Source organism: Falco peregrinus, chromosome 6, assembly GCF_023634155.1.
Source record: "Falco peregrinus isolate bFalPer1 chromosome 6, bFalPer1.pri, whole genome shotgun sequence".
Classification (NCBI taxonomy): Eukaryota; Metazoa; Chordata; class Aves; order Falconiformes; family Falconidae; genus Falco; species Falco peregrinus.
The window spans coordinates 60,770,936-60,793,715 of NC_073726.1; the positions used below are offsets into that span (position 1 = coordinate 60,770,936).

Consider the following 22,780-nt stretch of genomic DNA (forward strand, 5'->3'; position numbering starts at 1 on the left):
AGATAGTAGGAGAGGGAAATTATTTTCTCTGATTATGATGATGCAAAAAACTTCTTGTGTTCTATATAAATATTAATGGGAAAAATCTAGTAATGTGGATTTGGAAGGGAGAGAAAATAATCATGTTGCGTAGTCTACTCTTCCTAATTTTTAATAGAATATCTGGCTAGGCTGCATAGGTTCATTTCCCTTAGTGTTAACTCAAGAGGCTTCGTAATCAGTCCTTGCTGCATTTTGGGGCGGCATTATCTTAATCTCTAGGCAATTCTCTATAAATTACCCAAAATGCTTAAATTATTTTGACCAGGCTAGGTTTGATTTATGTTTGTGTATGAGATCTTTTGTTGTCATTTTCATCAACAGTATTGTAACTGCTGGAGGTTTTAAAAAATATACATTGATACAATCTGTTTTTAAAATTATTTAATGAAATTTGAGATACTGCTAAAACATATTCAAATTAGTACTTTAAATGATGATTTTGTCTGAAATGTTCTTTTGCTATTCCACAGCAATGCCATGTCTCTCCCTTGTTCTGTCCTTACTCCCTACACACAGTAAATGCCCTTTCTATTGATGTGTCATCCTTTTGCCCTTTCCCCAACAGTAAGTCTAGTCAATGTAAATGTTCATGTGAGTCAGTATTCCCTTGACCTATCATTTTTAACAGCTTTTGAGATCTGACTAACTGCCTTGTAAAAATTTGGGGAAGGTTTTCCTAAACAGGAGGTAAAATGATCTGTGGGTCTGTACACCTTTCTCCTCCACAAGCTTGTTGAAGAGTGCTATAGTATGTTAGTGTGTGAAAACAGCTTGATCTGAAGTGTGAATTGGGCACTAGACACTGCTTAAGATTACAAGACACCTATCCTGTAAGTAGATCCACATGGACAGATCCCTGCAACTGCTCAAAGCTCCGATCAGATGAAGTCCCATCATCCGTGTGGGTTTTCCTGCAGTGTGAATGCTTTCGGGAGAAAGGATGGTGTTGATTTCACCTGGCTTCAGCTATATGAGCTGTAGATGTGTGTATCTGAGTTAGGGCTGTCTTAGGCTCCGTTGTTTTCAGCGGAGAGAAATAGGCTTACCAAGGGTGCAGTCCGTCTGTCCAGAAGGAGACAATAACTTAGATGAGATTAATTGCACTGTAGAAATATTTATTGCTTTCCACAGCATATACAGTGACCCATATCTGTCTCACTTAGATATCTGCAGTTGATCAGATGAACCCAGGCAGAGTCCCAGACAGAGAGACAGCCTTTTCTTATTCTCACCCTTCCTCTTTCAGGCTCCAGATGCTTGAAGCCATCTGCAAACACTGGGAAGGTCCAATCAGCCTGGCACTCTATCTTTCTGATGCAGAAGCCCAGCAATTTCTGCGCTACGCCCAAGGCTCAGAAGTACTTATGAGCCGCCACAATGTTGGCTACCATATTGTGTACAAGGAGGGCCAGTTCTATCCTGTGAATCTGCTAAGGAATGTGGCCATGAAGCATATCAGCACACCATATATGTTTCTATCCGACATTGACTTCTTGCCTATGTATGGACTCTACGAATACCTCAGGTAAATCAATAGTGGAGGGATTCCCATTGTCACCCTCATTCGCAGCCCCTCCACACCCTACCCTTCCCACATATTTCCAAAAATACCCAGTTTGAACAGAACCGAAAGAGGCAGCTTATAGATGTTTAAGATGTGACAGTGCCCAGCAAGGCACAGGAATTTTTAGGGTAGAGGAAGGGGCTGAAGCTGGAAGTAAAGCAGTAAAATTATGAAGGAAAAAACTGAGGTCTAAATGTAAGCCCTGTTAGCCATCAGAATAATTCCTCAGAGCAGCAGAAGAATCAATTTGAAAATTGAACTGGACTAAGTATTGTTAAATGTGCAAAAGCATCCTATATTAGCAAGGTGAACTGGGCAATTTCCCTAAACAACGCTGGTTCCTAATGTTAGTGACAGAAAAAACATGCAAAACACTACAGAATTTGTGGTCCCTGTGACACACTCTCAATCCAGTTCCATATCTTGAAAAGAGGGGGATAGTCTTACCAGCTCAAAAATATGACTGCAATGCCAGCACCTGTCAAGGCAAAATTATTAGGATAAGGAAACTGAGAAGAGTAACCTCAGTGTGTATTGTATCATAATGAATGTGAGCAGGTTGGGCTGAACAAATTACGGACATCTGATCCATTAACTGATTTTTTTTTATTATTTATTTATTTTTTAATAAAGACCTTTTTGGTCTGCAGAGGCTGGTCATCTGAGGCTAAAGCATAGAGCAAGGAGGACACCCTGTGGCCAGACAGGAGGATTTCAGTTCCTTAGTCCTGACCAGTTTTCCTTTTCATCTCTGGTCTAATTTGGTAAAAGTTGATCAAAGTGTTCCAGTGACGGTCTGCCTGTAGGTGATCCCTTTCAATCCATAGGCCCGTGGTTTTGGAATGTAAGGGGAAATAACACCTTTTGACATCATAAACTTACGGAGGATCTGTTAAAGGCGTATCAACTCAGTAAGCATCTTCTCATTTCTCCCTTGTGTGGAGAGTTAATTGGTTTTTTCAATTTCTGCATCCATGTACAGGGTTAAGTTCACTATTCAGAGGGATGGAAGCCTCTCCTATGAAGAAAGGCTGAGAGAGCTGAGGTTGTTGAGCCTAGGAGAAAGCTCTGGGGAGATCTTATTGCAGCTTTTCAATACTTAAAGGGGGCTTATAAGAAAGATGCAGAGAGACTTCTTAGCAAGGCTTGTTGCAATAGGACAAGGGCTAATGATTTTAAACTAGCAGGTGTTGGAGGGTACCTTTAAGATACAAGGAGGAAGTTGTTTATACTGAGGGTGTTGAAATACTGGAAGAGGTTGCCCAGAGAGGTGGTAGATGCCCCATCCCTGGAAACATTCAGGATCAGCTTGAACAGGGCTCTGAGCAATCTGATCTAGTTGAAGATGCCACTGCTCATAGCAGGGTGTGTGGACTAGATGACCTTTAAAGGTCCTTTCCAACCTGAACTATTCTATGATTATGTGAGTCTGTGGCTTTTAAGACACTGGATTTCAATAACATCATTGAAGTTTTATCTCACCGTGTCAGCTTATTTTGCACTTTTAGGGATACTTCTTTTTGACTTGTGCTATGAGGACTCCAAAATAATTCTGTCCTCTGCACACAGTAGCTGTCTCAAGATACACGTAGGGACAGTTGTTGTTAGCTTCTCCATTCTTTGACGTTAGTGTTGCATACTGTAACATTTCTTCAGATCGATGCTGGACACAGTAAGGATAGCATCTGTTCAGCTGTTGATACTGGAATGTAGTACTGAAAAAGCAACTTGTTCCTCCATGCTGCTTCACAGTGCACTGATGGGAGCCAGCACTGAAAGGAGGGAGAGAAGGCAGAATGATGCATCATGATATACTTGAGATATTACAACCACAGAAATAATTCTAATATGGTGATAATGTATTATAGAACTGAATGCACAGTGATGCCACCCATGGGTGCTGTTTCAGAAAAAAACCTGAGATTCACACTGAAAGCTGTTGCCTCTGAGACCCTGTGTTACTCTACCAGCCTTCTGTGAGGCCCGTACCACCTTAACTCTGACTGTGAGTCTGTTGCCTGGGAATATAAAAATCGCTAATCTGCTACTACCAGCTCTTTAAAAAGGGATTTTTGCATGGGGACTAGAGGCTTTTGTTGCTTTTTCAATGATTTTTCTGAGCAAAATAGCAGGGAGGTGCAGGGAGATTATTTTAAATACAGATACCCTGTATCTTTCTGCATTGACTGTTCCCACCGCCTCTGCAAGTAACTGATTAGTGCTATCTATCTGACTGGCAGCAATTGTTTGTTAGAGAGGCATACAGACATTTTCATCTTCATTTCCTCAGATAGAACAACCATAAGCAAACAGAAATAGTGTCTCAGGCATCACTTTGTACAGGATGAGCCAGACAAGTCCCTCTCACTGCAAGTTTGCTGATTTACATATATTGTGTATTGCGTCTCTACAGGCAATATATTCTCGGAAAGAAAAGAATTTTGAAAAACTTTTCCAACATATTTTGAAGGTGTTGTATGAGAAAGGTTACAGCCAGTCTTTAAGGAGAAGTTGATGGTTACCTGTACCACTAGGCATTTGTTGCTGGCACTTAGATTTGTGCTAATTGAGCTTTTTCACAGCTAAGACAGACCATTTCAATGCTTTTAATCTCCATCAAACCCCCTTTTTGACCTACCTTACTCTTCTGTGAAGTACAAAAGGAAAAAGGCATATCATTTAAACATTTCCTGTTTACGAAGCTCAGATACTTTCATGGTCTGTGCCAAGTCAAAGTCTTTGTCACCTTCCCTCATTAGTTACTGAGGTCATCTTGTCATTGCTGCAGTGGTAAAGTCTCTTTTTGGTTGCTTCAAGTAATGTGTGTGGATCATCCTAAAGGTTCTTCTGACATAAAATAACTAGGCAGGCTGCTTATCTACGGTTGTCACAGCTAGCATTAAAGTTCTTTCCTGACACATTTGTGTAAAATAGGCCCTTCACTTCCAGTGACACATTCAGCATGAATTGGGACCTGGCATCCACTGTCTATCTGCAGGTTTTATACCTGTCCCCTGCAACATGAGTTGTGAAGTATTTCTGGTTGTTCTTCAGCATCTCAGCAAGGGACGCACTCGTGTTGTGCCTATTGTTTTTTATTTGTTGGATGCCTTTGTAGACTATGCATTCGTTGCTTTTGCAGGGAGGAATAACATTCTAATGAATTTAACAGTGGACTGAGCTCTCCATACCACAAGCTCTGTGATTATTGTATTTCTTGATCTCAAACTAAACACTTACTGAGTCCTGACAGTGGAAGCTAATTTGAATTAATGGAATCTTTTTTTTTTTCTTTCTTTTTTTTTTCTGAATTCAGTGCTTTGGGATTAGCTTGCTAACCCTTCTGTGTCTGAGCTTATCTATCCTCCAGAAATGGGAATGATACTACTATCTACCCCCATGAGGATGAAAATTGTGTGTTAATTTTTGGAAAGGACTATGAGGATGAAAAAAATGGTATCAACATGCTGGAGTTCATTCAACCTGTGAGGATACTCTTGTGATTTAAGATTAATTTCTTCCATGCTGTGTGAAAAATAGGGTTGATGAACAGATTTAGAAATTTAACCCAACCTTCCCTGTGTCAGAATGACATACATCAGGTCTGAACACAAAGATTCCTGGGAAACGGTTTCCTGGACAACACTAGCAAAGAGAAAGCTCTTCATAAAATCATATATCCTTATTTTGGGGTTTGGGGGAAAAAGGACAGATAAAGGAAAATGGAATCTGAACCAATGTTACTGAATCCAAAAAACAGCCCTCATAAGGATAGTGCAGTTTTTTTACGCAGTGCTGGTTTACAAAATAGCCAAATGCATTCCCTGCATTAAATTACACATATCTTGCAACACCAACAGTGAAATTTTTCCTATTCCAAGTATCACAGAACCAGTCAACCAGCAAATGGCACGTCCACTCAAAACAGGAAATAAAGTGACACCACTGAAATGTAGATTTGGTTCCAATAGGAAGAGGTTAGATTTTTCGGCTGGTTATCTGAGGAGCAGACCACCAACCAAGTTATCAGAAGAAAATGGGAGGTGTTTTCTTCTCCACCAAATCCTCCCTGCCTTTGTCACAATTTACATGCCCCCTCTTGTCCTTTGATGTTCAACTCCTGGATGTTAGCATGGGTTCCTTCTTCCCCTTACATTAGTCCTTTGTTGTCTACTCCACATAAAAGACAGGTTGTTCTGCTCAGAGGTGGGTGCTGCTGGACTTCCTGACTGAGCATGTCTCAACTCCCAGCTCAGTTTTGGTGAACTCTTCCACTTTGACCTTACCAACATGCACCTCAGATGCTGACATACCTCTTGAAAGTGTTTCTGCAGAGATCTTCCCACTATTTTATTTCACTCTTGAAGTACCTCTACCAGTTTTCTGTGTTTGACTGTATCTGCTACAGGCACCTTGTTTTCAGACCTGTGCCTCTCTCCTCTTACCTAACTTTTTCATGTTGAGCTTTGACAGTTGCAAGTGATTTCAGACTCTTGTATTGGTTTGTTCCCTCTGTGTTTTGGTTTTCTTCATGAAGGCACTGTCATCTATTCTTTCCAATAGTTGCCATTGTCACCTATATTAAATTTGCAGTTGACAGAATGGGGAGTGTTCAGAAACGATTATTGATACCTACATAATTTTTGTGCTTGCATCCCGTATCTTACAAAATTAGTCATGTTCAATGCTAGTTTCAACACAACTTGCTCTGTCTGACGGTCTCTGCTGTTACCCTGGCTTGATACCTATACATACTTCAGCTTCAAACTGTGGGCTTTGGTGGGCTGGGCAGGATTGTCTCCTATTCTTTGACAGTGCCAAGCACAGCAAGGCCTTGATTTTTGCTTGGAACTTTTGAGGTCTCCATCAAAGAAAAAGAGAGTAGCAGCCATAAATGGTAGCTGCTGTTTCCTTGCAAAGCCCAAAGGGTGAGCATCACTGCAAATATTAGATACTCCTTCCCAGAACTGAATCCCCAAAGATGTACCACTCAAGGCTGGTAGATTGCAGAGAGTCCAGAAACCCTGGGACACTGGAAGTGAACCTATGTTAGTATCCCCTGCCCTCAAAGAAGATGTGAAGGGGAAGGAACATTAAGAGCATTCATGAAGACTGGATGCTGGCACTGCTCAACAATTCTGGAAGGTCATGGAGGCTGATTGTGAAGGAGTCTTCTATTTGCATGCAGCTATTTTGGCCATTAATGATGGTAGGGGAGAAGCTAGTGAAGAAAGTACAAAGAAGTTATAAGATACTGTTAAAATCCTTCAGTTGTGAAAAGTTCACTGGAAATGTAGCAGGGGTTTTTCAAACAATGCAAATTTTGAAGTAAGCCACTGAGAACACATTTCTTTTTATAGAACAGGCCTATAGGGTGGTGTGAATTATCTAAAATTCAGATTTTATGAAATAGCCCTGCTCTTCTTTTTCTCTGACGGCAATATAAGTGAATTCTAGGTATTCTGGGACTAGAAAAGTGGTTTGTTTGGTCTTTCTGTTATTATGACAGTGATCCCAATTCCTTCATCTTATAAGGCTGTAGAGAGTTTGCTGCTTGTCAACATTGTCCTTGATTGCTTGTTGCAGTAACATAAAAGTCAAGACAGTGAATCCTGTTAAGGGGAACTAACTTTGACAGGGAGAGAGAGGCATATTTCTCGTATGAAATATGAAGATAATGAAAGGAAAATCAAGACAGAGTTATTTCTAATGACAAGCATAGTAAGATTCGGTTTGGGGATGGAAAAGTAACTTTTTTTCTTTTTCTTTGGGTTTTAGTTTGTTACGAAAGAATAGACCAAGTATGTCTGGTAGGCAGGGAGTAAGTCTGGTAAGCTGTTGCTCTCTTGTGGCATTCATCCTAAGGCCCCTGTCTGGAGAAGGGCACTACTGTGCAAAATCCACTGTGTGTACACATACACACTTGCACCCCAAAACAGTCTCTGCACTGAACAACTTGCAGCAAAAGAAGGGAATAAGTGAGGTATCTCAGTGCATCCAGTCCACAGCTCTTTTCTGCAGAAAACAGCCTCTATGCTGTATGTATAGGGCCAAGCACAAATGGGCTCTAATCTCTGGGCACTACTGTGCACATAATTAACAATACTCAAAAAAATACTGCTGATGTGCAGTTTTGCTGATTGGCACTATGTCATGTTGCAGTAGATCTGTGCCTTGCCTTGTACAAAGACTGCCCATCATAGCAACAGTGTTCTTGAGAGCAAATATCTGTTCCACGGTGGTGTTAAGGTAACACTTACCTTGCAGGACATACAGAGCTCTATAGTAGAACTAAGAAGCAAGTATGATGGCACAGCATAGCACAGAGAATAGCTACGCTGAAGTGCAACCAAACTTTACAGCTCCTCATCTTGTGAAGTCCCACTGAGTCCCGGATAAGTCTGATTTTTTTTTAGAACTGCCATTGACTGGGCAGCTCTTTCCCATCTATGCAGTAGTATTCGACTATGTTTCTCTTAAAGGCGTGGTCAGTTGGCTGTGCTCAGCGTGTCCTGGACATGCAGGGCAGCACTGATCAGTCAAAGACACAAGCTCTTTTTGAACTGTGTTGTTCCCCCTGCTCTTAGAGCAGCAGATCAAAAGTGGAGGAAAATACAAAGCACCCTGGGAAAAAAGCATGGGCCGTGGTTATATTTACAGTATCAAAGTGTCCGTTCTCTGCACTTTATTTTGAAAAGCCAAGTGACTGGCTCAGTTTGAAATTTTCCTGCTTTCATTTGTTGTTTCTCTTTACCAGGAAGTCTGTCATCCAGCTAGACCTGGCTAACACCAAGAAAGCTCTGATTGTACCTGCTTTTGAGACCCTACGCTACCGCCTTTCCTTTCCCAAGTCAAAAGCAGAGCTGCTGTCGATGTTGGACATGGGAACCCTCTTCACATTCAGGTAATGGAAAGTACTGTTGTTGAACCTGTGGTCTTTATCTCTGAGGATAGTTTTTAATGTTCTTGTGAACATTTGATATTTCTCTCTTCACTGTTAGCTAGCTAGCTCCATTAAGAAACCTACTGGAATACTTTTTCCTTTTTCATAGAAAGGCAGTGAACAGAATCGTATGTGGATATATTCCATCTGTAAGCTCGGTATTTTATCTAGTATTATAGTCCTCTACTGAAGGACTTCAGTTGTTAAATTGAATTTGTTTTATTTTCATCATTTTTTATTGCGCTACAAAATCAAGTGCGACCATTACACTCATGTGCGTGTAATTTGCTTTTTGGCTGCCAAATACTTGTCTGGATAGCTGTGTCCCTCATGTGACCAAAAATAATTTCTCTCTGCTTGTTGGTTAGCTTCCTTACTGACTTACTGGAAAAACAAATGCAGGCTTGTCATGCACTCTATTTTATGTGAAACAGCTGCTTTAAATAGCTAGAGTTTCTCAATGCAGAGGTAAAAGCGTATTCTGACTAGAAGTTAAAGAGGCGAAGAACACCTAAATTTGGAGCTCTGCTCTGAAGCAGACTCTTTTTGTGGCTGTGAACAAGTCACTTCTATTATCTGCCAGCCTCTTCAGTTTTGAAATGCGACTACCAGGGGTTAACTGTCTCTTGGGTGTGTGTGGTAAGGTCTGATTAGCAGACATTGTAAAGCACTGCAGTGATGGGAAGAGTACAATATGGCCTTATGATGTTGCACAGAGAGAGGGCTTAGGAGACCTGCGTTCTCTTCTCAGCTCCGCTACTGCCCTGCTGGGAGGTGGTACGCGAATCAGTTCACTTTCTTACATCTCTGTTCTCCATCTCTGAAATGCAGGTAACAATGTTCACCTTTCCTTTTTACACTATTTTGAGATCTAGAGTTAAAAACTGGCCAGTGGAGCCCTGTATCACCTCTCCCATCCTTCCTTTACTTTTAGAGCTTTTCTCACACTTCTTCCATTCCCTGTATTACATGCCTTTCTCGTTGCAACAGCCACCCTTCCCTCATATGGCCTTACGCACATGTCATAGCAGACAGTCTGTGTGAGCCTGGAAAACGTAATTCTGACAGTACCTTTACCAGTGACTGCCTTCAATTAGAAACTTGAGGCGACTGAGAGGGGCATGCCTCTCTCTGGAAAATTACTTAAGGGTACTGATAAAGCAAGCTTTTCACTCTCCCATCATTCTTTAACAGTCAAAGATGTACAAATTAACAAGAGATTTCTTGATAGAATTGTTTCTCCTATAGTTAAAAATAAAAATCCTTCCAATGGAAAATAATACCCTCAGGATTTTCAGATGTTGCATTCCACCAACAATCAACTTTTCAGCTTGCACAGCAGTGGCCTTCCGCTACAGATTTCATCTTCAAGCTGTACAGCATGTTGGCATGTTACATACACAGTCAGATTTGCAGATCCTTTCTCAAGTCTCACTCAGGCAAAAATGTCTTTAACATCAGTGGGAGTTTTGCCAGAGCAAGGTTAAATAAAAATTGAAGGACGCGCAATCTGTAGCTGGTGTACATATTAATGTAGGACACATTTTACAAATGCTTCCCCAGTTTGCTTTGGCTCATTTCATTGCTCCAATCTATCAACAGCCACAAAGCAGCTGCGATCTGGGCTGAGAATTTCCACCTCCACCTTCAAGGTGCTTTAATAATGCTGCAATTCGAGGCTGAACGGGTGGGAGTGAGCTGAGGAGGACTGCTGTGACAGTGATTGCTGAGAGCGCCTGCAGCATCCCAGTCCCTCACACCACATGGTAGATTACAATCTTTCCCTCACTGAAATTGCTTTTGTCACCTCTTTTCCAAATGGTGACCTTTTCTACTTCTGGGCAGCTAAGAAGTACAAAACGGCTCTCAATTACATCCCCCAGTCACCACCGGAAGAAAAGAGAGGACGTGAGCATCTGCGGCTTGCCAGGGGTGCTGCGTGGAAGCCCTGGGCGGCAGCGGGTCGCTGTGTGCCAGCTTGCTGGCTTTGTTTGCAGGTGCTGGCTGTGGCTGTGCCTCACAAGAATGTGCCTGCTCAGTGCCTGGGTAGTAGCTGATGAACCACAAATGTACTGCCCACACAGCTTTCAGGCACAAGGGAAACCACAGCTGGTCAAAGATGCATCGTATTGAGAAAACATAAACAGCAACAACTGATTAATTAATTAACTGATTGCAGCCACAATCCGGCAAAACGTTTAAGCATCTGATAACAGAACTGGAAGAGTTTTCCTTTCGCCAAATCATCTTTCTCACATTGAGGGACAATGCAGGGAGGAAGAACACTCTGAGAAGAATAATTATTTCATTTTGCTAAGTTTAAAAAAGCTTGCTTTAGTTTTGAAATTTAAATACATGAAATGGATAAAGCAAGTAAGATGAAACATTTGATCCAAAGTGGAGGGGGCAGGGTTGGAGGGGGTGTTTTCCAGTTGTTTCCCACAAACCACAGGAAAGAAATTTATCATCATTTTACGGAGATCAAATGATTAGGTTTGGATTCGTCAAAATTGCCAGTGTAGTGAAAAATATGTTGTTCAGAATTTTCACAAAGTTCTTCTGGGAGTCAGTGAGATTGAGTGTGGCCTGAAAATTTAGTCATAGAAAAACAGAATTGTTTAAGTTGGGAAGACCTTTACGATCTTGAGTGAGAAGGGCCTGAGCAGGCAAAATTACATTTATTCATTTGTCCTGTGAGATGGAAGACCGATACAGACAGTGAACTACTTCTCGCAACTGCATCACTGAGAGTAAAGTCTGTTGGAAATGACTCACTCTATTGTGGTAGCTTCCTCGCTATGGGCACCCATGTGATGCTGTCTGACTATCTGACTTTGCAGCACATTTCTCGCGGTATCAGTCGCTGGCCCAGACCTAGCTCCAGGAGATTATATTTGTGCGTGTAGGCCCGTATATATTGAATGTAGAGATATGTATGTAATCCTGAACTCTCACTACTCTTTGTTTCAAGTCTAATTATTCATTCATAATTGGTGTCTGCACACATCATTTGAACTTCCTATACTCATTTTCCTCTTTGTCCTGACCTTAGTCATCCTTTTGTCTTCCTCTTTCCCTCCACTCACATCAGTTACTCTGAGGAGGCAAGTACATCATCTCTGGTACTACTTACTTTGGTACGATCAGGTCTGTTCCTTCCTTTCTGCTTTGTTTTGTCTCTCCAGTCTCAATTCCATGTTTTCCCTTCATTGTCTCTTCCCAATTACTTTTTTTTCCCTGCTGATCAGCTCTCTCGATTCACAGGGATTATACTTGAGCTGCTCGAACTGCTTACACCAATGTCACCAAAAAGGGTGGAAAGGAATTTATGGTTAGTGTCCTGTTCCCCCACGTTTAAATCAGTGGGAGAGTGTTACTAGAACATCAGCAATTAACCAAAGTTTGTATGGGGCTTTGAAGATACAAATCACTTCCTAAGTGTTTAGTAGTCATTATTATTATTATCATAATCAATTTCAGAATGCCAGAGGTAGGATTTTAGAAGATACAGCATCCTCCACAATCTCATATCATTTATACCCTACATTGTGACTGGTTTGTTGGGTTTTTTTTCCAGTGTAGATAGCTGCCCATTAGTGACTGAGAAGGTTACACACCAAGAAAAAGGATAGGCCTTTTGGAGGTGATTCCAAAAGGCATTAAGGATTGTAAGCATCTTTGTGAATCTGGCACTGGTTTCTAATAATCTCTAGAGAATTAAGTTGCTGACAGGTTTTTTTAATATGGAAGGGCTTTGTTTTCCTAGGTCCCCAAGCCAGATACCTGACAGTGATGCAACCTCTTTACAGTTTAGAAATGCAGCCTTCAAAGTCCCAAAGGACTACCGGGGACCCCAGTGCTATCATAATAGTTCTGTCCTCCTACGCTGCCCCTGAAGGAGAGTCAGTGAAACTGAACACCTCTATGTTTTTCCTGTTACAAGCCATACAAATACACAGTCCGAGTGAAAACTCCTAGGCTGTGATTTTATGTCCCTGTTTTCAGCAATGGCTTGCAATGTTATGAGAATTTCTGGGGCTGAAACATTACCTCAGGTCCTAATTCTGCAAGTATTTAATGCTTAAATCCCTTCAGTTTTACCACAAGTCATCATCATCCCTGTGAATTCAATGTACCTAACATTACAAACTGGCAGGATGTTTGTTTTGCCCCTTCTGTTACACATCTCAGAGCGCTGTAATACAGATGGCCTGCTATGCCTTTGTTTCATTATTTAATCTATGAGTCTGCAGAAAGAGCCTGTCTCATTGATTTTTGGAAAGTGTAAGAAGAATAAGTGAGTGAGAGTCATTGACCCTGGCACTAATGGGCTGGATTCAAGCTGTGCTGGGAGGAGACCTGCTGTGACCTAAACAAGATTAACAAAGTATAAAAGGATCTTTTTCTGTAAATCAAATTGATTACCTTACTGGGGATCACATGGCTACTCCCCACAATGTAGAATGTACAGCAGAAAGCCTTTATGTAATATTTTACTTATTAATCTAATTATGCACTTTGGCTCCTGCCATAGTAATAACAGTAATTAATAAAACAGAACATCTATCCAGAGCTGCAGGTGTCTCATACAAATTATAAAACTGCATATAAAACAGATCGTGACTGTCACTGTGGTGTAGAAATAGCTAATTTTAGGGACCTTATCTGAGCGACAGAATTTCACACTGATTTTAGAGCACTGATACAGCCGCTTGGTTGCTAGGAACAAGACACAGCACTCTGTAGTGCTCATGGGCTGTCTGTGTAATTGTTTCTCACATTAGCGTTAGGTAGTGTTTCCACACTATCCTTTACCAACTAGATGTGTTTAAGCATCAAGCACATAGCAGCCCTGTGAAGTGTGCTGGAAATAGTCCTAGAAATTGCCTCCGATATGTCCTGAAAATGATGATGTGAACTGTAAGCTAATGTCCTTATTTTTGAGCATGTCATCTAACAAGTAACATTTTTTTGCCTAGCCAAGATGCATTCTATCTAATTGCCTCCCCACATCCATGCCGTTTATGTCTGTTTAAGGTATCACGTCTGGACGAAAGGGCATGCGCCAACAAACTTTGCCAAGTGGCGAACAGCCACCACTCCCTACCGCGTTGAGTGGGAAGCAGACTTTGAGCCATACGTTGTTGTGAGGAAGGACTGCCCGGAGTATGACAGGCGGTTTGTTGGATTTGGCTGGAACAAAGTAGCTCACATCATGGAACTGGATGCACAGGTGAGGAGATGATGCCTGCACATCTCACCTAGGGCTGGGCAGCAGGGTTGTTAAAATTAAATCTGTGTTCTGTGGAAAGGCTTCACGCTTTGCATCACCATAGTGCTCATCTGGCCTTACTAAGCTCCTTAATGAGTGCTTCCTGAGTCGGGAACGCTCATTTTAGTCCTTGTCAAGCATTAAAGGGAGAACTGAGTCTGAGTTAGTTTATTTGTCAGGGCTGAGAAAATTGTTTTGTGGTGGCAGGGGCACAATCCCTGCAGTGCCCACCTCCTGCCTAGCAGTGTACTTGAGCATTGCAGCACTTGTTGCCAGTCTCATCACCTACTAGGGGATCTATAAATCTAGCTGGAAGTTTCTCAGTTAAACAGAGGCTGATGAGTCCCAAGTGCTAATTTAGCATTCAAAAAGCAATCTTAAATTGAATCCAAAGCAAGCATCTTCAATTTCTGGCCTGGATTTACAGTACATCTCTGCAAAACCAAGGACTTTACATTTCCAGAGTCTCTGGCTGTGGAGCAGACTCTAGAGGATCCAGGTACTTGAGCCTTGGGCTACCTGCCTCTTGGATTTGTGGCTTGGGATGGGGCTGCTGAGCAGAACATGTAAGAATAAGGATGCAGAGAAAGCTCAAGAGTCCAGACTGTTGCTAGAGCTCTCAGAGCTGCCAAGGACCCTGCCACCGACCTAGATCTTGGAGGCTGGCAGTGACTGTGGCTCCGTGGGAGCCTGGTGCTGTTGCTCACTGAAATAGCAGGGCTTACATCTCCCTGCTGTTCTTGGATGTGAAGCTAACCGCTGTGCTAATCAGCAGGGTCTGGGTCATGGCATTTCTTTTTAGTTTGGGTTTGTTTGTTTTTTCCTTTGTTTGGTTTCTGTCCCAGTTTTTTAACTAGTACCATCTCATGCTAATCAGACAACATGCTTTTTGGCCAGTTGTATCCTCCTATGCTAGCGTCTGTTGTGGATCTGGAATATAGCTGATCCTTCTCTGCTCAACTCTTAGCAGTTTCTGTGGAGCAGAGCAGCACAAGGCACGCAGCAAGTTACTGGGAGATTGTGTCTCTGGGGTGTGGGCTTCAGTGTATTCCTGTGCAGGCATGTACATGGGAGGGATAGTTTCTACTGCTGCTTACAAAACCATATAGTCACCTTGGGCTGGCAGCCACTTGCCCTCTGCTTGCAGAAGGGCATTCCCAACAAATTTGTACCTACTTATGTTGAGAAAAAATTATTTCAGGCTAGAAAAAAAGTTGTGCTTTATATTACTGTTAATAATAATACTTTGCTCTGCTTTGTGGAGAATGCAGGGGTAATGATTTATTATTTTTTAATCTGGGTAACAAGGCCTGTGTTCCCACTGGCAGGTCTCATCTAGCACTCATGATTTAACTCTTCTGTTCAGAGGCGTTTGCCCAGCATACAGATTTGCACATGGGAAACTGGAACATTTTTCAAAGTTGATCATAGGGCAGATATTTTAAATGGCCGTTGGATTGGAACTAACTCTGGGGAATTGTTTTTCTCACAGCCTTAAAAACATTCTCACGTTTAAAAGAAGCTTCATTTTCATTTGTAGCAACATGGGTGTTGGCCTGTTGTCCCACAAAATCAGCCTGGAGGGGACATGGGATCACACAGCTATCTCCTCAATGGCATTCCTCTGCTTCAGGGTGCCCACAGATCAAGTTGCTGCCAGCTGCTTGGCTGGCTTCATTACCAGCAGGCAGAGCAGCTTCTCAATTGAATTATTTCACTGCTCCTCACAACTGCAGTGTCTGTCAAGAGGACTCTTTCAGACTCCTTATCAAGGGCCTGTGCCAGTACAGTCCTTCAGAGCAGGACACCATGTAGAGATAATCACCATTATTATTCTGGGGATGTGCAGATGGCCACGGAGCCAGATGTTGTACAAATACACAGATAATGACAGTCTCCCTCTAAAGAGTTTATAACCTGTGAGGTAGGGACAGAGGTTCCTGCAAGTGCGTTGCTTTCTTGACAGATGTTTCCATGTAGTAGGGATGGGTCATTAGGAGACTTTCAGTGACTGTGAGCATCCCTTTTTCCAGGATCCCAGCCCAGCATCTTTCAAATGGGCTGATTAGCAGCAGCCTTATAAAGTTTTGGAAGACTTTATGTGCCTGAAGGCCTTCCAGGGGGATGGGAGTACCACTGAACAGTTTGCACTGCAGAGCATAGACAACCCCCAACTTGCAGGATTGCAGACTTGAGATGCAAACAGAGAGCAAAGAAAAGATTTTATGAGGGGGCCGCATCTTCCTCTGTGGCTGCAGCCCTTAGTTTTAAGGTCCCTAGAGACATATTTTGTAGTTTGTCATTTATCAGCCCTCCTCACTCCATCATGCTAGCCTTCATTTTTGCGTTTGGTTCCCCATTAGTTCTAAGCATCTTCCAGCTAAGTAAGTTCTGCCTGTGGACATCATATTATTTTGTTCTTGCTGTACATGTCACCCCAAACAGAAACTCAGAGGGGCCCATTCCTATATGTGACAGCATTGTAATTTGGCACAAAGATTTACGACTTTAGCATTCTCTGGAAGGGAACAGGCATTCCCATAATGAGAAAGGAGCAGCCATTCAGCTACATTTGCACCTAGCTGTCCAATGCATGCTGCTGCTTCACAGCTGTCTCTGGGAAGGCACTGCAGCCTTAGCTACACTTTTAACTTACCAATTTACCAATACCACTGCCCAAGCTGGGAAATAGATCTGTATTGCATTGTGCTCACTTTTTTCCATTTTGTTTGGGCTTCATTTGGGGCTGTGGTGCTCAAACACTTGGTTTCAGGTAGCATCATAACCCAGCAGCTTTCAATGTTTTCTGGGTTGATCGTATTTTGTTAGGTGAAGAAAGATTTATAGGTGAAACGCTCCCATTTCTTGGCAGAAATGTGTTCTCTCCCATAAATCTCATTCCCTAATAAAGTATTTTGGAATACTCTGCCGCTGTGCTGCAGATACTCTATGTCTCTGCACAGACTTCTAAATCTATAAGTGACTGAACTTTGCAAACCAGGGGAAGCTGTGCTCCATCTCTTTTAAAGCCAGCATGCTCTGTGGCTTTTCCTTCCCTGCCCAGTGTCTTATGGAGGGATGGTTAATAACTCAATCCAGCAATATCTGTAAACAGAAACTGTGTAAGGACAATAGGAAATTTGCCTGTGGAGCCTTTGAAGTTCCTTTGTCATTTGCATCCCTTACAACTCTGACTCTCTGAAATTCCATATGAAAAAAGAGCTAGCGTCCTAGTGGTAGGGTCTTCTCTTGGCTTCAGAATACTGCTCACATCCCTTTTCTAGATGGTCCCTTGCAGGACCAGATACCTGGTTCTTGCATGTGAACTTTCAGCTTGTCTAAGAATCTGTCTTTGTCTAGCTTTGCTCTAATGATCATGCATTTAATTATAAAAATTGTAAAAATCTTCTAACAAGAGTAATTGAGACTTAAATGAACTGTAATTTTTTAACAACAAAAATTGTCAAAGAACTTGGTTGGATATAGATAAAGAGAATTAGTGAATTAGTTTTAGAGGAGAGACGGAATTAGCACAGTATCTCATACTTTGTGAAGGAGAACTTAATTTGAGTAAAACCTTCTCAAAGCATATGGAATTAGGAGGTCCTAGTTCCTGATTTTCACACAGCACTTACAGAAGAGATCATATTCTTCCCTTATTTCAGATTTATAAATACTTTTGGACAGTTTTGTCACTGTGTCTTAGTACAGGCAAAGCAATGTATGTGGTGCAGCGTGTGCCTTTGTAAATACAGCTTATTCCGGCATCTGAAGCAAGATAAATTGTAGGGGCAAAAACATGCTTTTGCATGGACACTTGAGACTCATCATCCTGTTCCTGTGTGCATCACAGCTGTGTTGGTTGCAAGCACACTGCTGCAAAATCTGTGCTGTGAACATGGCTTCAGGCATTTTCTACTGTTTCCCCATTATTTGGCTCCTATGGAATAAAACGTTTTAAAAGAGAAAGCAGTTCTTTCATAAAACCAAAAAAAGCAACTCTAAAAAAAGAAGGTCGATTTGGCATATCTGTATGGGTTTGTTGTTTCTGAGACCCACACTGCACTTCTACATGATGGAGCGTGTTTGATGGTGGAGGTATGGGAGATGCATTGCAAGAGGGCTCGGGAACTCCCTCACAGCCGGTGTCTTTCTCCCGCAGGAGTACGAGTTCACGGTGCTGCCCAACGCCTACATGATCCACATGCCTCACGCCCCCAGCTTTGACATCACCAAGTTTCGCTCCAACAAGCAATACCGCATCTGTCTCAAGACCCTGAAGGAGGAGTTCCAGCAGGATATGTCACGCCATTACGGCTTTGCAGCCCTCAAATATCTCACGGCAGAGAACAACAGCTAGCACAACGGAGCCCGTGTGTGGGGAACAGGGACGCTGGAGGGAGGAGCCAGTCAACATTTGGGGCCTGGTCTTCAAACTTTGAACTGAGAAATACTTTCTGTTTTTATATCATACTCAGCAGTTCTAACAGTAGAAATTTGAAGTGACATGTCTTCGGACTATGCTCATTTGTCCCTTCCCCGACTACCCCAGGCCTTTCAGCTTTAGCATTCGTGAGGCGTCAGCCAGAGGGTCCGGCCACGCGCCCACCGTGCTGCCAGCAGTGGGGACTGGGCAGGGGCTGGGAATGCACTCTGCTCTCTCAACCGCAGAGCAAAGACAGACCTTCAGAATCTAGGATTTCATGTTGCTATTTAATAATTTGACATGCTTTTTATCTGTAAAGGAAGATCTTCAGGTCGCTGTCCTGTGAATTTCAAATCTGCACTACTCTAAAAGGGAACTTTCGCCTGTGAACTGTCACAGGGGCCCTGTTAATGTGGATGACCTTGTTAATGCAGGATGAGCCAAAGGTCTGAATTAGCCTTGAAAACAAAGGCAACGCTTATACAATACTGCACTCCAGAGAAGGTGTGTTACTGGTTTAGGTGTATACATGATATCAGTTGGTCTTTTATTCTCAAATTAGTTGTTTTATCAGGAAAGTCCCCTGTACCCCACCCTGCCTTTTCCCCAGTCCTAAATGCTGCTCCTTTCCTTGCCAAGGAACATCTCCCTTGTGTTTCTTTCCCATCTTCTGTTCTGGTGGTCCAGTAAAGAAGATCAGTAGCTCTGCCGGAAAGTGAACAAAACTTATCAGTGTAAGGTCTGTTTTCACCAGAGCAACTTGTTTGTGTGTGTCTCATAAAAGGGCCTGGCTGTAACTCTGTCTTTTTTAGGCAAGAATTGGATTTTGCCTGTAAGGCACATTGTGTGGGGGGATATTGATTTGTAGGTTCATTTCAGTGCATGCCCATCCATGAAGGCATTGGGCCTTGGGCTTTAAGTGGACTGCTTTGCTGAACAGGGAATATAAACGTGGCAACTAGTAGCCTTGGTGCTCTCCTGCTGCCTGCTGCAAGGTCTCAGAACTACTTCGTTAAAGGAGTTTATCATTAAAAGGAGCAGAACTGTTAGGAATAAACTCCCCATTCGAGGGGAAGAAAAGAATGTGTTGGGAATCTGAGTGTAAGTGTTTGCTTGAACATGGGCTGGTCAAGTTCGCATCTTTGGTACACACGGGAGCATGCTGGAGGGCGGACAGGAAACCTAACAAGCAAAATGCGGAAAACAAGACACTGGACTTTTTACCGTTTTCTTTATTCTTCGGTATTAATGTTGTGTTTACATGGGATGAAGAGATGAGGTTTAATGCACTACCCCTTGCAGGGCTATTTGTAATTTCTGTTGCAATGTTAATAGAGGAAAGCAGAAACAACTCAGTGAGAAATGCGTCTGTTTCCCTACCCCAGATCCACATTGCGTTCTGCTCACTTTTTTTCCATTTTGTTTTTCAGCTCCTGGACCTTCTACTTTCCTCCCCACTTCATCCCTCTAGAGCTTGGTTTTATTTCTAACCTGACATTTCATGAGAGCTTTGTGTTACGGTGGAAACCACGCGGTTAAACCAGACATTTAAACTACAAATATCAGTTCATCATGCTGTGTATATATAAGAAAAGCCAAAAAAGGCAACATCTTTGACAAGAAATAAAAAGGGGAGGGAGGCTATGTGTAATTTTCACTTTTTCCCCTGGGAGTGTTGGCTACATAAGAATACATCACCGCATAATTTTCCAAAGTGCTTTTCTTCTGTTCTTAATGGCTTTATGTAAAGATCTACATAAAACCTGGAAAGAGCTGGGAAGAAGTGAAATGAGTGTTCAGTCCTGGCTAAGATATATTCTTTTAAAAAAACAAAAATCTTAACTCCCCAAATCCCGTATTATTCACCAGTAACGGCCTAGGTCACTGTGCATATTAAAAATGAGAAGAACCCTGCAGCACAGAGTGCTGTTGATTGGCTAATATGCAGAAAGTTATTAAAAGCTGATCCTGAGAGAGGCTAACACTGTACCTAAAATCTCCAGTCAGAGCTTCAGTGTGGCCACCATTATGTTTCATATGTATTAAAGACTTTCATTTCCAGATGTACATTTCTCCTTGGTTTAACAATATTGCCCAAGGGTGGACTGGATTGCTCTGCAGCAGCATAACCTGTAGCACACACCTATACATTGTTTGGATGTGCTGTTATCAACATGAACATTATTCTCTCCTCAGTGGTCATGAGATGAAGATGGGGGAGCAGGGAGGTAATCATTTGCTACTTGCCTGTCCGTACAGCGAGTCATGGGACCTCCTGGGTAGGCTTAGGCGTGCTGGCTGGTGTAGCCAGCTCAAAGACTGGTAGTAGATTCAAAGAGCCTCTTTTTTTACCTTATAGACACTGTACTGACTAGTATTATGTCATGTTTGTCTGTGTGCTTCATAATTTGGGAGGTGTGGGACTTGGGGTTTTTTAACACGTTTCAGCCAATTTACATGATACCAAATTAGGATTACCTATCTGCCAGGGCTCCTCCAACACCGTGAAAAGAAACACCACCACCAACAACAAAAATCCCCAACTCAGTTATAACACTGACTGTCTTCCAGTCCTCTGCTGTAGTAGGTATTTACTAGCAACTTTGTTACTTAGTTCTCCATTTTCTCCTGAAATCTTCAAGAAATATCAGATAAACCTGGTGACTTAATGCCTTTGATTTATTGATTTGTTCCACCAACTTCTCTCTTGAATCTTCAGTCTATGACCTCTCCTTATCTTTGATATTTGGAAGTGTGAGTCTTTCATTTAGATATCACTCCAGCACCCTCTCTGGTGAAGACTGATGCAAATAAATCGTTTAGATTATTGGCAATGTCCTTAGTGTCTTTAATTGTTTCTTCTGCTTACTGTTTGGGGTGGCCTACCAGTTATCTCCAGTTTTCTGCTTTTGGTGTACTAAGCAAATGTGTATTTTCAGTTTTAACTTCCTACTGTTTGCTCTTCAAATTCCCTCTTAGCTTGCCCAAACTCCATCTTAACTGTTACACACCTTCCTTTCAGCTCTACAAAGTTCTGATTTCCATTCTATAAAGGTTTCCTATTTGGCCTGAACAACTTCTAAAATTTTCAATTTAGTCATACCAGCATTTCCTTGTCCATTTATCTAAGGGAATACCATACTCCATGATAAGTCCTTTCCATTTTTAGCATGAGGATTTCAGTTTTTCTTTTATTTAGGGCCACTGATTCTTTCTTTAAAAGGAAAAAACGGGGGTTGTTTTTAAATCTTTATATCAAATCTCACCCTACTCATTTTGAGGGTTTGTTTTTTCCTCTTTAACCTTCCTAAATGATAACCTTTTTTTAGTCCAGGGATCAGAAATAAAATCTTAGAAAATTCTCTTGTTCTTCTAATTTGTGCACTTCTCTTGACACGTTTTGTTCTGTTTCCCTTTTCCCCCTCCACTCCAAAACATGTATATAAGTCACTACAAACTTTCCTAGTCCCAGAGCCTGAACTGTGTATTGCTCAGCACCTTCTGACATCCTACCGTATTTCAGATGTAATTATTGTTCCAAATAATAATCTTCTGGCTGGCACCCAATCCTCCTGGTTTTGTTTTCATGCTTCTCCCTTTGATATAACGGGCGTTGCAAGTTAAGTTTTGGGCAAAGCACTTGCCTTTATTTAATGCCTTATTTAACCCTCTAATACGTTTCCATGATTTCTGTTCTGTAACAACAGTATATACTTCAAATGTTTGGCTGTAGTTTCCATCCTATCATTTTCTGGCTAACAGTTATCTACCATTTGCCTACCTGTCAAACCTAGAAAATGTCTTTGTTTATCCCAAATAGTCTTTAGTATCTATTAGATTTTTTTTCCAATTCCTACTTCTAGTAATTACTTCCAGCCTCACTAGTTTCCTATGTGAGCAATCTGGTTCCACTTCATAATCTGCAATTTTTTTCTATTTGTAATCATCATCTTGGACTCCATGACATAAAGGACTTAGCAGGTGTACCTGCAGATCCATCATTTTTGTTAGACAATATCACATATGCTCACATTATTCCTAAAGTACTGATTTTTTACCTGGTAGGCTTCATGTGGTTTGCATGTAAATCATAAACTGCATTTTCCTTCTACTACAACAAGCGGGGGCACTTTGCAGTGTTGTTTGCAGTAGCTGTTGCGGCAGAGTAAGCCCTGTGTTAGAGGGAAAAGCACAAAAACCTTGTCAGAATTGTAGCTACTGTTTCTCTCCACAGGGGAAAATAAGACCCTGGAACAGCTGAACAGTTTTATAAATGCCCTGCACAAAACACATTGCACATTATTCTGTGGTAGGTATAATCATACATCGTCCAATTAAATATGAAAAATACATTTTTAATGTTCTCACTTTTACATGCAATTCTATCCAGAAGATAATGCATTTCCTTCTGTATCTTGCCAGTTTTCCCCATTACTCCAGCCTGCCTAATAGCCCCATCTGTTTTTGGCTGAGAAAGATTAATGACCAGCAGCACTGGGAGTCCTGACAAATCAGCAGAGATATTACTCTTAG

The 22,780-nt window shown here is 41.8% G+C and overlaps 1 protein-coding gene across 3 annotated transcripts in view; it reads left to right on the top strand.

Annotated features, from left to right (window-relative positions):
- Positions 1-19,887, top strand: part of LARGE1 (LARGE xylosyl- and glucuronyltransferase 1) — a 286,245-nt gene extending 266,358 nt beyond the window's left edge. For 2 of the 3 annotated variants that reach the window (XM_027796799.2, XM_027796801.2), the window contains 4 exons: positions 1,289-1,567; positions 8,364-8,510; positions 13,587-13,782; positions 17,984-19,887. In XM_027796799.2, coding sequence (XP_027652600.1) covers positions 1,289-1,567; positions 8,364-8,510; positions 13,587-13,782; positions 17,984-18,181 — 820 coding nt within the window. In that variant the 3' untranslated portion in view covers positions 18,182-19,887. The remainder of the gene's footprint in view (positions 1-1,288; positions 1,568-8,363; positions 8,511-13,586; positions 13,783-17,983) is intronic. The other variant, XR_003557481.2, reaches the window with a different exon arrangement.
- Positions 19,888-22,780: the final 2,893 nt, after the last annotated feature.